The following is a 17022-nucleotide window of genomic DNA, read 5'->3' as shown; positions in this document are numbered from 1 at the left end:
AGAGAAGCTAAAGTAAAAAATGAAGAATTACCATGAACCGACATTCACGATCTGAAAACATTTATCAATAGAGTCTTCATTAATCAGTAGCAACAGTTCGTTTGTAAAGATTAAAACTGTGTGTGCCTTCATGCACACTATCCACACAGGTGCCCAATGCTAGCTTTATAATCAAAGATACCACTCTCTCACTGGGAGCTCTGCGTGCATGAAATCCCAACTACACAACATGCAGCTAGCCCAGAGATCCAATAATACTCACACATCATCAAATGTTATTTTGGGTCTTCTGGGCTCAGAATTCCCATTGGAAAGCGTTGGCATTGCAGACCAGATGTCTGTTTCTAAATGGCTGGTGTCAAGAAGAGTGTTGGCTGTTGGTGTGTTGTGAGATTCTTCCTCCTAGAAAAAAAAGGACTGTTATTAACTCTTCATAGTTCAAACAAACACCTTCCAACAATGCAAGTGCTCACATCCACCACCCCCAAAAAAAACCCCTAAACAAACAAAAGGCTAAGATACAAAGCAGGACTCATATATACTCAACTACATCCAGGTTACCTCACAAAACCGCCCTTCCATCCTTCATAACATGAGCCTACTAGATCAATTAGGCAATGTGACTCCACCTCTGACTCCTCACCTGAACTTATTAACTTACTCTCTTAGGTGAAGTCAGCGTGGATACCACTGTGTTACTCACTAGAGATGCTGGTTAAAGCAAGGGTGGGGAAATCTAATGCAGAAGGGCTGGATGTAATCTCAACTTCATTCAAGGTAGATCACATAAATGTAACATTTTTTTCTATATTATTGTTAGCCAACTGTAAGGTGTCTGAAAAGTCTGCACGGATTTCAGTAAGGAGCGGTTTCCTCACCCTTGCTACACAGAACAGAGAGAAGAATGGAAAGCAAAAGTCAGGAGTTGTGACTTTGCATTGACTAAAACCAGAAGCATAACAGAAGTATTTAAATCGGGTAATTCCAACTTGCAAGCTAGGTCCACAACCAGGTAAACTAAATTACAGATGAACCAATGAATGAGGGAAAGAAGTCTAACAGATTTTAGAAGACAAATATTTCATGTATCAGGATAATAGATAAACCAAGGATAAATCTGGCTGGAGATGCTGGGAGTGAGAGGAAGTGGCCCTCCTGTTTACATAGCATTGTTTATTTGCTGACATACGCAGTTCATTTTGGCATTGATTTCAGTTGAAGGCGTGTGTATTACTCTCTCAGCTTGAAGTGACACAACGATATCAGAAAGCAACAGGGATGAATGAATAAGGTGAAGTGATTTGTCACCTACAATCCAATGCAACTTGTGAGTTTTACTATTACAGTGCAGGGTAACAACCTCTCACAAAGTGGCGAACTGTGAAAAATGGGGCTATGCATGTCCTTTTCTGTGGCAGAATTTTCTTCTTGTCTTTTAATTTTGACAGTGATACCAAGACACCGTTTGATACTAAATGATATGTTTGAAACTCTAGAGGGAAGACTATTTTCTAAAATGGGCCAAAACCCTGAAGTTTCCCTGTTTTCTCTAAAAGAGGATGACACACTGATGCGAAATTTTACTTTTTTTTTTAGTGAATTTGCTGTGCAGCTTCTGGTTTTGACTCTTTTTCCTGTATTTTCAGTAAAAAACCCCATCTGAATCTGGTGAAAAGCAAGCAAGCAAGAATTGTCTATGTGAAAACCTTTAATGGGGAGGTGGCCCTAACAGAATGATGTTTTTTAGGGGAAAAAAAACCCTCTATTTACACAGTATCTAAAAGCTTACATATTTAATTCATGGAGATTAGGTGTAAATAAACCTTACTGCTGGAAGCTGGGAGCCTGCAAACCTACGAGAAGATATTTCCATGTTGAGTGTGCTATGGACAGGTAGCTTTTTGTTAGATTTTTACTGTCTGTTTAGTTCAGGCCGCAATATTCAGTGTAACTAAAATGCTTAATTCTGGCTGAGAATCTGGGGTAATTATTCAGGTGATGGATACCAAAATTCTTGATGTTTTATTTTCAGAATGCGTGTGTTGTAGCTACGGAGTTAAGGGACTGATTGCGGCTAGTTGGTGGCTGCAAAGGCTCTCTCCTGAGGCTCTGGGAGCGGGTGTTTCAGGGAGTGATACACAACGCCAAGAAGATGCCTAACGCTGACCTAAAAATGGAACTTGCAAGAGTTGCCTGTGCTCAGCTCTGCAAAGATCCACTCCTTGCTGCTCTTGAGTAGGGCTACATAAGCATTTAAAAATAGACACTGGGGCGGGGAATCAAACAGAACAAAGCTAAGTTAATTTTATTTTATCTTGTTCACTTCCAGCAACTGAGGTCGGTTACTTACACAGATTCCTTTGGGGTTAGAAGAGGATTTATTTTCATTCTTTTTGTGTTTAGAAACAGAGGAGGAAGAGCTGCTGGTCTGAGAGGTGTTTGTGATGTTGGTCTCTTGGCTGAAGGAGCTGTTGTCACTGCTGTGCCGCCGGTGCACAGGCTCATCCAAGAGGGGGGATAATGGAGGAGGGAACAGCTTCTCTTCTCTTTTCTTCGCCACCTTCTTCACTGAGCTACCGCTGCTCCTGGGACACAGATAAAAGACAGTTGCATTTCAAGAACCTTGGTTAATCGTCCACAGAACAAAGCTCTAAATTTTACTTACTGAGTGCCAGCTCTACCCTCAAATATGTCCTGCAGTCCTTATGTCCTAGGAGCTAAGTCAAAACGGGAGAGGCAGTGAAAACAGGAGAGCTACCTCTGCCTTTTCAATGGCTGCAGAAACCTCCTGCTTTGGAGGACAACTTCCAGTGCATTAGTACAAATTGCACTCAATTTAAATGCTAATTTGAGTCAGTCTTCATTTGAGAGGTCATAGAGGTTCTGACTCAGCAAAGTGCTGGAAAGTTTTATGCATGGGGTTAGTTCCTTTGACATCAAGTATGGCTATTTATGTGTTTAACATTAAGCATCTTTTTAAGAGGTGGATTAGAGCCCACATAAGCAACCTTTGCAAAAAAACTTAATAGCACATGGCATGTGAACCAAAAAAAATAATTTATAACAACTACAAAATGATAACCATAACAATAACAAGATAATAATTATTTGACCTCTAGAATAAAACCAATGTTCAACACTATATTAAAATGATACATTGTAGCTGGCAAAAGCCCTTGAGCAAATGTTGGTTGATGAATTGAACGTGATTCAGAAAATGAATGTGGTTTTGACATGAAAGCTCAAGTAATATGATAATCTATTGTCTGTTTTATGTACAGAAATTCTTAGCTGGCTAGCAATGGCAGCTGTGATACACAGTAAAACCAAAAAAACCTGCTAGACCTTTCTCCCCTCAAATCCATCAAAAAAGAAAAAAACCAAAACCCAACACCCCACTGACTGTTTAACATGTTAATCTACTCATAGATTTTTACTTTAGGTACTGTCCTAGCTCCGTCAATGAAGATAACCTGAATTTTAATCTTTTGTTAGACATCTAATATTGCACTACACGATCATTTACTTTTCATGATTATTGACTAAAATTTCAATAACAAATTAAGTCAACAAGAATTTATGTTTCGTTCCCAGTCACTTTCAGTCAGTGTCAGGAATTATAGATCTACTTTGCCTTAAAGTAACCAGGGAAAGAGGAGAAGGCAACCCAAGTTTCCTTCCTTCTCATTCTGGAGCTCTCTCTCATTCCAGTCTGGCCACTTTTGCAGTTTCACCAACACTATCAATATCTACACCTGCTTTGGTCAATCCCCGACTTTGGACCTTCGGTGATACAAAAATATTTTAGCCTATCTGTGAAATCACAGAGTGAAATCAAACAAACTCCCCATGTTTCAGGTTTTATAGCTCTTCTACTCAAAACTCTTTTAATGCAACTGAAGCAGAGTCAAAAATATCTTATTTGAAACTCTCTGATATTAAAGATCTTCTGACTGAAGAAATAAAACGAGCACAGAATTCATACTGCCTTACAGTAGGACTGGTACGGATGCTGTCCTGCTCAGAAAACACAAGGGCCTGAAGAAGATCAAAGGAAAGCAACCAGGTTGGAGGAGACTGGCAGTTCTTTGAGGAGACTGATTTTATGCACATGTGGTCCTGCAACATGTCCTCCGAAAAGGTCTCACTCAAAGCCCCATCTGTTAGCTTTCTTACCCCCAAAGGGCATTTTGGAACTCAGACAAGTTACCATAGCTATAGCACAATAATACTCTGAACTTTTTCCAGAGGAAAGTTTTCCAAAGGAGGGTAAGCACTAGCCCAAGAAAACGTGCACGTGTTACTGGGTTGTACAGAGGCAAAGCAGACACAGTTAATGAAATACCCAGGAGCAGAATCCAAACCCTCTGCCTCCCAAATGAGCGTCCTACACAGGGAACCCCGAATGTGCATATACGGGTGGGAGCACAGACCGAAGTGGCTCCCCGTGCCCCGGTGCACAGAGGTGTGTGGAGCTCTTCTCTCTCCCTGCTACAGCTTTGCAAAGGGAAGAGCAACCGAGTCTGGCAGATCTATCTCAAAAGCATCTGAAGAAAAACTGAATGTGAGCCATTGGCCACGTCCCCTTTAGGATCTGACCCTGCACCACTAGTGAGGTTCCTCAGCACATTCCTGGCTATTTCCAGGGCTAAGGCAAGACACTGTCGCTTGCACAGAGTCTGCCACTGCCTGGGGACATTTAAGGCACATATAAAGCAACTGAAGCAACATTCCTCAGCTGCTACACGGAGGTGCAGGGATTAAGAGAGTAGTACAAGAAAAAATTAAGAAGGCTGCAGGTACCATGGTTAAAACTTCACTACTTAAAACTTCACCAGTTCACTTCATCTTTGGGCTCAAATATAAGATGGGGCAAACCAAGATACAGGTGCAGTTACTCAGCTCTGGCACATTCTGTGGGTGGAAGACTTAACCACAACGGCAAATGCATTTGAGGATATTTTTTTCTACATAACTCAAATTAAAAAAAAAAACAAACAAACAATACTGTTTTTTTTTCTTTTTTTCCCTATTGCCCACTTAATCCTATGAGTTTTCGCAGGAATTAAGCTGATAATTTATTTAGCAATGTTACCTCCCTCAGATTTACGCCAAAGCATTTATGTTAACAATAACCTCCATGAAATAGGTTGTTACCAGCAGTTAACCAAATTGTCACTTTGCTTTGGGCTGTTAATGGGCTAAGAAACTGGTCTTTGATTGCAGTAATCGCTAATTTTGAATGAATTTATTGCAATAATTACTGAGACTCAATGGTTTAATTTGCTGACATGATTGTTAGTTAAACTATATTTAAAATCTAGGGAGAAACACAATAAAAGTGCAAGGAAAAAATACAAGCAGAACTGATGGTCTTGCGGCTGCGGGGTTTAATCTTTGTGTCTGAAAAGGCCAATTATCAAGGAATGAGAAGGCTCCCCATCTGCTTTTTTTTCAGCCTGGTTTCTTTTAGGGCAGAAAGCAAGCAAGCAGGCAACAAGAGGTCAGTGTGTGAAGGAGAGAGAATTTCCATCTACTCTCACATTTCAAGCTGCCTTTCTTTGCCCTTTCTTTATCCGCTCCTTGTGGTATGCAGTGGTATCTCTGGCCTATTAGTGAGACAAAGCCATTGTCTATCCCAATCACTTGGCTTTCCTTTGCCTCTACTCTCCCTGTCCACAATGAAATGCCGCACATTGACGGTGTATCTGATTTTCTGCAGGGGGTTAGCAGGGAAAGGTCACTCCCGCATTAGCTTGGACCATATGGCAGCAACTGAATGAAGCCGAAGTCATTGTCATAGATGTAGAAGGCTGCCTCCGCCGTGAAGGACCCCCAATGAACGCTGTTGTGACTACCCAAGGGATCAGCTAATATATGTTGCCAAGTACAGGTGCATCTTTAACGAAAGGTCAAACAAAAGGGAACAGGAAATCTTGAAAAACAGGCTGAAATCTTGCCTCGGACAGACTTCTAGCATGCCTGTTAGACGCCAGCCATGTTTCACTGGTATGAGTCTAGTTTGAAATTCAGACTCGCAGTTTGCATCAGCAAATAACTCTCTGTGTTGTTACAAACTGCCAAATGTTGGCGAATAGTGTCTGGACTGGGTCTACCAATCGGGTATTCAGATATAAATGGTATTCAGCAGCACATACAATTAATGCTTAAATTCAAATTGCTCTGGCAAACGAGTAACTATATAAATAATCCTCTGCTGCAAAGTGGGCAGCTGATCTGACAAAAATCCAGCATCACAGCAGTGTTTCAAGGTATTGCTATGAATTACTTGGACAAAACATAATATCATCTATTCCTTCATTTGGTATGAAATATCAGAAATAAGGAAAATACAGTGGCAACAGTTTGAATAACTATATTTTAAGTGTCACATCAGATTGAGGAAAAGGCATCAGCCCCAGCGTGTGTGAGGGAAGGAACAGAGAGAGTACTAGTTGCTTATGCAATACAGCCCGGCTCTTTGGTTGTGCAAATGGCTTTTAGGTTCACAACTGACCATCTGAAATTTCTACACTCAAATTGTACATGTAGTCATAGAAACTTGTGGAAATTAGGCATGTAATTGCCCACATTAGACATGTAACCCTTTAAAAATTAATTGTGCATCTTTGCTTGCTTTATTGAGCCCATATATTTAGGGAAAGATTATAAGAGAAATGTATTCAAATGCCTAAACCATAGATAGGCAGCCAGTGGGAGCTGCAGAAGCACAGGTGTGGCCTATCTTTCACCAATTCCTCCAGACTCCAGAATGCCTCCAAATTTTGGCTCAGAGATCACGGTCTTTCTGTCAAAACACTCTTGTATCTATAAAAAAGCTTAATGAAAGTTTCTGAAGTCTGCCTTGGGGAACTTGGCTTGTTGGCACAGGGATCAAGTTCTAAGGGGAGAGACCTAAGGTTTCTCCTGAGTGAGAACATCCACCATGGGACGTAACACCTTCTTAATGGATGAACATCATCATCACACCTGTAGCAGAATCACCCTCATTTCTCCAAGTCTTTATGTAGAGACTTAGGAGTTCTGAAAGAAAACGTAGGACCTTTGGGAATAAAGGAGCAAATGGCAAAGCCTACTTTTCAACCTTTTACCACTGAAGTGTTATTTTCCCCCATGCCGTTGAACAGTGTACGTTCAGCTGCCTCCTTCTTCTGCCTCCCCTTAAAACTCTACTTAACCCTCTGGAGAACAGAACCACTCCTGACTGCTTAAAAACAATCTTGGGCTCTCCAGAAACTTGTCATCACACAGTTCAGCCAGCTCCCTAATCTTTTGGGAAATACGTTGATCTATATTCAGTTGCACGTCTCTGGGAGTTGAAGACCTGAATTATCAAACAATATTGCATTTGTTTCAAGTGAACTCAGAAGACATTAATAACAAATGCAGTGTGATCCAGGTCTCCATCACTGCAGTGGAAAAGAAGTCAGAAAATTTTGTTTCAAAACTTGAGGCAGACAAGAGGAAAAGCTAGCATATGGAAATAACTATTGATGGACACAATTATATTTTAACAGAGAAAACCAAAGGCTTGAAAGCTCCGAGGAATCAAATTAATGACCTGGAAAACAAACTCAAATTAAGAAACATCAGGTTGGGGGTGGATCCTTAGGGCTTGCTGGCAACAAGAATAGAAAGATTTTTTTAATGGATTGTGGAGGTGTTGGGGATGGATAATCCTTGATTCCCTCTGCAATATATCTCTGCTCACTGTATTTCTAGCAATGACAATCGGGCAACACCCATCATGATGTTTATCAAATGTGCAACATGTTACAGAGCACATTGTAACTTTCAACTCATCTGCCTTTTCCAGACTCCAACCCTGATTTTCTCAGTGGGAGAATGAGGGGTTAGTTCAAGGACTGAAGTCACTCCGTAATTGCACCAGTATAAATAAAATGATCCTCAACTTTCTTTATGGATTTTAAAATTTGTGTGCTATTTCACAGATGACTTTTGAACTTTATCTAAATTTAAATACTACTACAATCAAATTGTTTTCAGAAGCACATTGTGGGTTTGATTCTTTGCTTGTCCTCGTGCAAAGCAGAAAGAAGTGCCTCATCTCAAAATTGTAAAAGCACAAAATTGATGACAGAAGGGAACTGGACTCTTTGGTTATTTATAGAATGTTAATCTTGCGATTATACTAATCAGAATCATTATTTACATGGCGCCTGTTTGCTCAAGCATTATAGCCATGTCTCAAAGACACTCTGAAAGGCACAAACTATTTGATTATACATCTGCTGAAATACAAAGCATGTATGTCTGAAACATTTAGGATGGTCACCACTGGCATTGCTGTATACACAGTTCAAGAATAAGAGCTGCTGAAGTGAATGGCAAAGTCACTATTTCGTTTAATAAAACTGAGAACTGTCTCTTACGAAAACGATTTTAAAAAATAAATTCCAGGCAATCAAATAAAGCCCACTTTTAGTAGGATTCTCTGGCCATAGAAGTTAAGGATGATGGGGGCAAGAAAGAACATTGAAAGGTTGTAGTATGGGGATAGAAGAGTACACCAGGATTGTGGTGGCACTCTGAATTCCTGTAGTCCATCAGAAGGATGAATGAATCTCATCCAAAACCATGTGGTTCCTCTCCCTGATGGATGGGAATAGCAATGCTGGGTCACTTATGCTTATGGGCTGCAAAGCCCATCTGGCTCTACAGCAAAGACATTTGTAGAACAGTACCGTGAAATCCCTCATGAATGTTACGTGAAAAAAAAAGAACTTACTCTTTAGTGCTGGTTAATCTGTGATTCGGTATCGGAGAGATGCAAGGTGGGAGCAGGCATGAAGCTGAAGGGTCCTCCAGGCGCTGCTTTTTGCTTTCAACAAAGGTATCCAGGCTTTCCGTCTGCTTTAACAAAAAAGGTAGAGCTTGAAAGATCCAGCTTGTATACACAATTTCACTTGCCATTAAGAGGAGCTCAGGAATCTCAGTGTATTTCCTTTACATTAGCAGCAGTTACAATCCTAGACTAAGAGAGGTGAAAGTCACCTGAAATCAGGGCTAAACGTGCTCCAAACACATGACATGAAGTTATATAACAAGTGACATAGCCAGATAATTAGGAAGCAAAATGCCTCACGTGCTATAGTTATCTTCTGTAGCGCACTGGAATTTAATTAATAATTCAGATGGAATGGCTTGATAGCACCAAATCTTACTCAACTAAATAGCTTTTACTCATTGACTTAATGGAAGTTGATGGGAAAACTTCCCTGAGTAAGTATTCCTCACAGGACTAAAAAACTACAGGATTGAGATGGGGTAGTCATTAACAGCGATAGCTGGTTTAAAATTTGCTTTGAAAGATTCCCTGATGCATGACTTTTGTGCCTGAACTAGGATGATACAAGCAAAGCTGATTACTGCTCTGTCACTGGAACCTTCGTATCAGCCTTCAAGCCCACTAGTAGATGGCTAAAATAAATCTTTTAATAGCACGATTTAGAAACACAAATCAGGCTCTCCCTACCCTGTTTTAACTGTTGATATACCCTCAAGTCGTCCTAATTGGTTTGTTTCCCCTTGGGTAGCAGTGAACGATCATACAGCAACTGAGCGGGCTGTTTCAGAGTGTAGCTTATGTTTGTACAGTCCCGGAGCGAGATTCCTCATTTTGTTACTTTCTGATTCAAAGTCCCAGCTAATGAAATTATAAGGTTCCAACTTCCATATAACCCCTTTTTTTTTCCCCTGGGAAACCCTCAGTTTAGTTGCCAATACTATACTCGTGTACTAGCCAAGATTCCTCCTCCATCGTACTGACTCCACTAGGTTATCCAGCAAGAAGGTTTTTTGTATAATTAATATACACCCTGGTGTACTTATACATACACATAAGCATGGACATTTATACATCCCTTTCCTCTTTCTTCCTTTTCTCCTTCCTTCTTACATCTCTGCCTTTAGTGTACAGCTAGAATATAAATTGAATAAAAACCTGCTGAGTTTATTCATGTCATTATTTCCACTTAATTCAACAGGGAAGGAGCCAGTGCAGTGACTCATGTAGGCAGGGGTGCAGACCCTGTGTCTGCCTGGCATTGTCTGTCTTTGTCTTGCATTAACTCTCTCGTACCACTGGACTGCTCAGCCTCAGGATTTTCAAGAAGTCCACTGGAACAGACAGCCGAAGCCACATTCACAATGATTTATAAAATTTGGGGTATAAAAAAAAAAATACGCTATGATGAACTTCTCACACACAGACCAGAGCACAACCATTTCAGCTGGAAAAAGTGACTACAAAAATTCATTTATGATATAAAACTTCAGTTTCTTTTCTGGAAACACATTTAGTTTGAAGTGCACTGTCATATCCCACAAGATAGGACACCCTTGGGCATAAATAACATAAACCACATGATAAAACGTAAAGTCAAAATATATTTGCTTTTTCAGGAAGCTGTGTAGAGAAAGCAGCTAGTTAAGCGAATGATATTTCTATGAATCGCATTCATTTATACAACAAAACAACATAAAGACTAAATTCACCAGGAGCATAAGCAAGCCCCATTCCATTGACTTTAATGAAGCTATGCCTGTTTAAGCCAGTGGTGAAAATGCCTTAATTCTGCAGACAACAAAATGGTGCCTTCCAAACAGAAGTCACATTTTCTGAGTATGGTTGAACCCGTAGTAATATGAACTCATCATTGTGAATCTTTCTGCAGATTACAGAACACTGGAAGTTAATGGGCAAATGAGCAAATACAGTGAAAAAGCTTGTACGACAAATCTCAAAAAAAGACATTGTTCATTGATTTTGTCGGCTGGAGTTTGTTTTTTACTAGTTTCTGATGTTAATTTGTAACGTACTTGTAAATGTATGTCCTTTGTAAAAAACAATAAAGCCTTAGTGTTATGATGCCTCCATAGAGCCCTGCTGCAGGTGCAGTGAGAAATCACTGACTGCAGTCCTGACCTCGAGGATTCATCGAAATTCAGTGTTTTCCTCCGAACAATGAAAACTACTTACCTTGTGTTTCCTTTTGGATTTTGTGGATGTTTTTTCGGCTGCTGGGGTAGGGGACTCTCGAGATGGTCGTCTGTGTTTCACATTTGCCTCTCTTGGTTCACTTTTCACAGACGTGGTCTCAAAAGGCTCTTGTCCAGGTATCCTAGAGAGTAAACTAAGGTCTATTTTCACCCACAGAGATTTGAGTTCTTCATATTCTCTCAGTGGGGACAGAAGTTCATTTTGTACTATTGGGATAGGAGAAAAGAGCTGCTCCTCCAAGTCATTGCTGGTCTGGTCAATGGATGTGTTGCTGCCATTGCTAGTTAAACTACTTACGCTGAGGATGTTACTGCCAGAGTCCTTCACTTTGACGCCATTGCCAGACCCAGTGCAAGCTGGCAATACCTTAGCCTGCAAGCTCTCCTCCTGGTCGGTATTTGAGTCAGAAGTAGATGAATCCGTTTCAATGAATTCCCGGGACTTAGGGACAATTTTGCTGGGGCCTCTGTACTTTTTCTTCTCTGAAGTGAGACCTGTGCTAGTTCGTGGTTCTTTCCTTGGAGCGGTCTTCCCAACTGCTGCTTTAGTTCGAACCTTTGGCTGCTCGGGGGGTTCCTGTGTGTCTTTTTCTTTGGGAGTGTTGCTGGTATTATTTGGTTTGGGCCAGTTATACTCTTCTACACTGGAAGTCCTTTCTACCTTTTTGGGTTGCTTTTTCCCAGTAGTCCTTTGTGAAGTTGGCTCATTATGAGCTGGTGACTTTTGCTTGGAGCTTTTTGCCTCTGGGGTTTTCTGGGCAACCCGCGGTTTGGCTTTCTCTCGGATGGGACTAAGGATCGCCCGGTCTTTGGAATCAGTCGGGGGCAGGCTGCTGTTGAGCTTCCCTTTGTTTGGCCCTTCGGCCTGCTGGTTGCTCTGGGCCTGGGAGCTGGTCTCGCTGTGAGGCTCATTTTGATTGTTGATGATGGTCTTGTTGTGGGGGTTCACTTTATTTAGCCATTTATCCAGCTGCCATTTGTTTGTTGAGGGAGGTTCAGGCTGCAGTTTGAAGAATGACAAGGAACAGATCTCAGACAGAAGCAATGCTTTTCCCTTTAAATGAGAACGTTTTTAACGTACCCTTTTATTTCAGTCAACTAGTGGTGACTGCTAGTTTTATGGGAGTATTTATGGAGTATTTATGGTTAATTAGGCTTCCTTATCTGGTTTACAATGTGGCCCTGGAGAAATTTAATACAACTAAAAAGTTTAGCTGGTCCCTGAAGACATAGTTTTGTCATGTTGCCTTTCCTTAGTCCCAGCTGAATACTGTGTCAATAAAATCTTCTCTAGCTACTGGCAAAAATCTAAATATTTCTTTAAAGCAATTCAAATGTAGGCCAGAAGGATTCTTCCAAAAGCTAGAATGAGTATGTGGGTCATACACGTAAAACTGTAAAGGGAGAAAAAAGTCGACAGCATCAAACAGCACAGAACTCTAACATTTTCCTACCAGGGAGCAGGATTTCACTCCCTTCCACGCTTCCCCCTCTGAGCCCCCACTGGGGAGGAGCCGAGAGCGCGGCCTTACCTCCGGCGTGGCACTGCGTGACTCCTCGTTGCACTCGCTGTCACTGGAGCTGCTCTCGCTGTCAGAGTCGGACTCAGAGCTGCTCTCAGACTCGCTGGAGCTCCCAGAGCCGCCGCTGGAATGGGTCAAACCGGTTGCGTGTGCTGCTGGCACTGGCAGGCTGCTGTGGGGAGAAGATCTTCTCGTGTCAGTATGCTCCTTGTCTTTTTTTAAAGTGTTGCCTTGGGGGGAGCCACCCAGCGAACCCTGTTCACACCGACCTTCCTCAGTGTCAACTCCCTCTCCTGCAGTACAGACCCAACCAAAGCTCCAGCAGCCACGCCACCACGTAGCCACCAAAGGAGCCGGTTGGGTTTCTGCTTCACGGGGCACACTGATAATGGTGTTAATAACATTACCATCATCACCACTCTCAAATGAGAAACACTTCAGTGTCACAAGCCTGAGCTTATTAGCCCAATGATTGTGAAAACTAACAATCACACTTAAATAATTCATTAATGGAATCATGGTTTCTTCAGTTTTTGCCGGTTCATTTATAATTTATGATCAAAGGAAGGACATCAGGCAACTAATATTGGACAGGGCATTTTAAAAATTAATTTTAATGAATACTTTTACACTGCGGCATACAAAAACTACATATTTTTGACAAGTCTCCAGGGACTGCCCAAGAATTTTTTATTTATTGCTGTTTTTTCTCTCATGTTTATGATAATGCAGTGAGAAAATGGCATTCATGCTGAAAATAAGCCTCTCTGTGAAATCTATTTTTCTGCGTGTTCAACTGTCCTCTAAGATGTATTTATTAGCAGTGCACTGCGTGTCATTGTTTTTCCTCAGCATTCATTTCTAAACTGAGAGGTTGGATGACCCCAGTTTTTAGCACTACGGAATTCTGCCAGTCTGAGTCTTTATAGACTCATCTTTAATTTCAACTTTTTTGTCAGGGAGATAACCATAAGGTTTTATGTCTCTTCAGCTGATCTGTACAGAGACTTTTTGATGATTGATTTTAAATTTGTGAAGCTGACAAAGCAAAGTGTTTGAAAATTGACACCATTTGCTAGTACTCCTTTATGGATATTCAATACTTCACCTTAATATATCATATGCTCTGTGTGTGTCCCATATTGAGTGATCCAGAGATGCCCAGAAGTTATAATACAGCTTTGCCTTCATTTCTGCTATCTGCTTTTCTACTTTCCTCTGAGAAGAATTCAAGTAAGCCAGGTACATGCCCTCCTTCCCTTTTCAAACTGAGACGCTATGTGCATCAACATGCCCTCTTAAAAAACCACAGCAACCAAGAAACTGGAAGTTGGAAAAGCCAGAAAAAACTGAGGTATGATCCTGCTCTGCTAGAGTCTTTACAAGTATTGCCATTGGCTTCTGTGACAATAATAGATGGTCTTTAATTTTCTTCTTACGCTAAGCTACTTTCTCTCTCCCTCCTTGTTGGTAAACCTATCCCTTACACCGCGGTTGGTAACATAACTGTCTCTTTGAGCATTGCAATGGCCCTGCAGTGCCCATTGACAAAACAGCTTGGTGCTTTAGGGTGCATTAATGAAACAAAATTACTCACTTGGGTAATTGCTACAGATCACTAACTTTGTTGCTCATTAAGTGCATATACTTTTTTTTTTTCTCTCTTCTTCTAGAGGCTCTTCACTCAACTGACTCAAGTAGAGCTACTTAAAAAATTTCAACTGGAAGTAACAGGTAAATCAAAAGAACAGATACTTTTAAAAATACAGGCATTTCCAAAAATAGTATGGAAAACTAAACTTTGCTGAATGTAAAAAAATGGATCTTACACTTTGTATTTAATGTCATTATTTTTGGAAACCATTTGTGCACTTGTTTTTCTTTCTTTATCCCTCCTTTTCAGTGAAGCTCAAGAAAGCGTAAGAAAATACATTTTTCACTTCTTTTTTACAGTAAACAAGGAAACAGAACAGTGGAGAAAAAGTGAATGTGTTTGTAGGGGAGTTTGCCTTTCAATTCATAGAATCATAGAATCGTTTAGGTTGGAAAATACCTTTAAGATCATCAAGTCCAACCATTAACCCAGCACTGCCAAGTCCACCACTAAGCCACGTCCCCGAGCACCACATCCACATGTCTTTTAAATACCTCCAGGGATGGAGACTCAACCACTTCCCTGGGCAGCCTCTTCCAATGCCTGACAACCCTTTCAGTGAAGAAATTTTTCCTAATATCCAACCTAAACCTCCCCTGGCGCAGCTTGAGGCCGTTTCCTCTCATCCTATTGCTTGTTACTTGGGAGAAGAGACCGACCCCTACCTCGCTACAACCTCCTTTCAGGTAGTTGTAGAGAGTGATAAGGTCTCCCCTCAGCCTCCTCTTCTCCAGGCTAAACAACCCCAGCTCCCTCAGCCGCTCCTCATAAGACTTGTGCTCCAGACCCTTCACCAGCTTCGTTGCCCTTCTTTGGCCACGCTCCAGCACCTCAATGTCCTTGGAGTGAGGGGCCCAAAACTGAACACAGTACTCGAGGTGCAGCCTCACCAGTGCCGAGTACAGGGGCACTATCACCTCCCTGGTCCTGCTGGCCACACTGTTCCTGATAGAAGCCAGGATGCCATTGGCCTTCTTGGTCACCTGAGCACACTGCTGGCTCATATTCAGCCGGCTGCCACCCAACACCCCCAGGTCCTTTTCCACCAGGCAGCTCTCCAGCCACTCTTCCCCAAGCCTGTAGCATTGCATGGGGTTGTTGTGACCCAAGTGCAGGACCCGGCACTGAGCCTTGTTGAACCTCATACAGTTGGCCCCAGCCCATCGATCCAGCCTGGCCAGGTCCCTCTGCAGAGCCTTCCTACCCTCCAGCAGATCGACACTTCCACCCAACTTGCTGTTGTCTGCAAACTTACTGAGGGTGCACTCGATGCCCTTGTCGAGAACATTGATAAAGATATCTTGTAATTTTGGTCTTATATTTTCTCTTTTGAAAACACTAAAAGTAGATGAAAACCAAGTTTTCCTACTTCATTACAATTGTTTCCAAGAAGAAAGAATAAGAAAAAAATAGGAAAAAAAAAAAATCAAGGATTCCCAATCTGAGGAGTCAAACATGACAATTCCATTCTAAAATAACAAAATGAAATGTCAGCCTTGAAAAAAAATGTTATTTATGGAATTATCAGTACAATGAAGTTGAAATTTAGAAACGACTTTTTCCCTAGATCTGTGAGCTTCACCTGTTTCACTTCTATTTTCTGTTTTCTCCCCAAAACGGAAGTGAACATGGCAACATTAATGTTTCACCCTTGCTGAAAACTCCATTTCCCACAACCCTAGCAGAGAGCTGGCTGTGAGGCCGAAGAGATGTTTAACCCTCAGCAGCCTCTCCGAGAGCTCAGGGCTGGGCATACGGCTGCCCGCCACATGCCGGTCCTGCAAAGAGTGGCGGGGCCCGTGGCTGCGCCGAGCTGGCGGGGCATCAGCCGCGTCCCCTGCGGCCCAGTCCCTGCAGGGAATTAATGCACCTTTGTAGCAGGGCACAGAAACCTGCACCAGACTCTTGCAGCGACAGAGCTCCTTGCCTGGAGTGGTTTATGCCCAGGCAACCCCCACACAGAAGGATGTGCGTGGGGCTGCTCACACATCTGTGCGGATCTGCCTAAGAAAATGCTCTGTTGTCAGTGCTGGCAAGTTTGCTCTCATTAAGATAACTGATTTAAAGAATATCACCTCTTATAATAGATCAAAGAAGAAAAAGCCAGTGTCCCAGCAGCTAAGGCCAGACCTTTCTAGCCTTTAAACACAACCTACGTCTTTTAGCACTCTGGAAGAGAACTGACACTATAGCTGGGATGTGCTTACACAAAACAACTGGAGTTGTACTGCAGCAGACTGCCACTGTCTGACAAAGAATTCAAAGGGCAAGAATAAAACCATGGAAATTGATGGCAGCTCCAACCTGGCCTTATTTTCTTTCTTTCTGCACACCAGCCTCAGAAAAAGTTATCATATGCCAAACATTACTGAATAACACAGCTCAGCAAGCTTGCAGGAACCAGACAGACTCAAAATAATGTTTTTCATACAAAACACAATGAGGTCATATTTGTCTTTCATCTGGGATAATAAAATTATGCCTTGGCTACATCGGGCGGTTTCATGCTGAAGACCTCATTGCTGATCTACATTTTTAAAGTAGAAGCATTCACTTCTCATCATGTAGTTTGAATTGAGAGAAACTCTGTTTGTATGCTTTGCAAAACAACCAGATAAGACCCAAAATGCCTCTCCTAGCATCTCACCATACTAAAGACAGAGAGATCTTGCACATAGCTACATGCACAATCAACTTCTAACAATGCTGCTCAGCAGAACAGAAAATATACAGACCTTTCACATACAAGTGCATGGAAAAAAATCTTTGCTTCCAACAAAATGAGTTTAGTGGAGAGATTCT

The 17022-nt window shown here is 41.7% G+C and overlaps 1 protein-coding gene across 1 annotated transcript in view; it reads right to left on the bottom strand.

Annotated features, from left to right (window-relative positions):
* The window catches only part of AFF2 (ALF transcription elongation factor 2), a 343526-nt gene that overhangs the window by 20289 nt on the left and 306215 nt on the right, over window positions 1–17022 (bottom strand). Inside the window, exons 10-14 of the mRNA XM_082323594.1 lie at window positions 12576–12738; window positions 11024–12043; window positions 8771–8895; window positions 2351–2585; window positions 263–402 (exon numbers count right to left, since the gene is read on the bottom strand). Coding sequence (XP_082179720.1) covers window positions 263–402; window positions 2351–2585; window positions 8771–8895; window positions 11024–12043; window positions 12576–12738 — 1683 coding nt within the window. The remainder of the gene's footprint in view (window positions 1–262; window positions 403–2350; window positions 2586–8770; window positions 8896–11023; window positions 12044–12575; window positions 12739–17022) is intronic.

This window comes from Platalea leucorodia (assembly GCF_965183815.1).
Source record: "Platalea leucorodia genome assembly, chromosome: 10".
Lineage (NCBI taxonomy): Eukaryota > Metazoa > Chordata > Aves > Pelecaniformes > Threskiornithidae > Platalea > Platalea leucorodia.
This window is presented reverse-complemented; position numbering and strand designations above follow the sequence as displayed.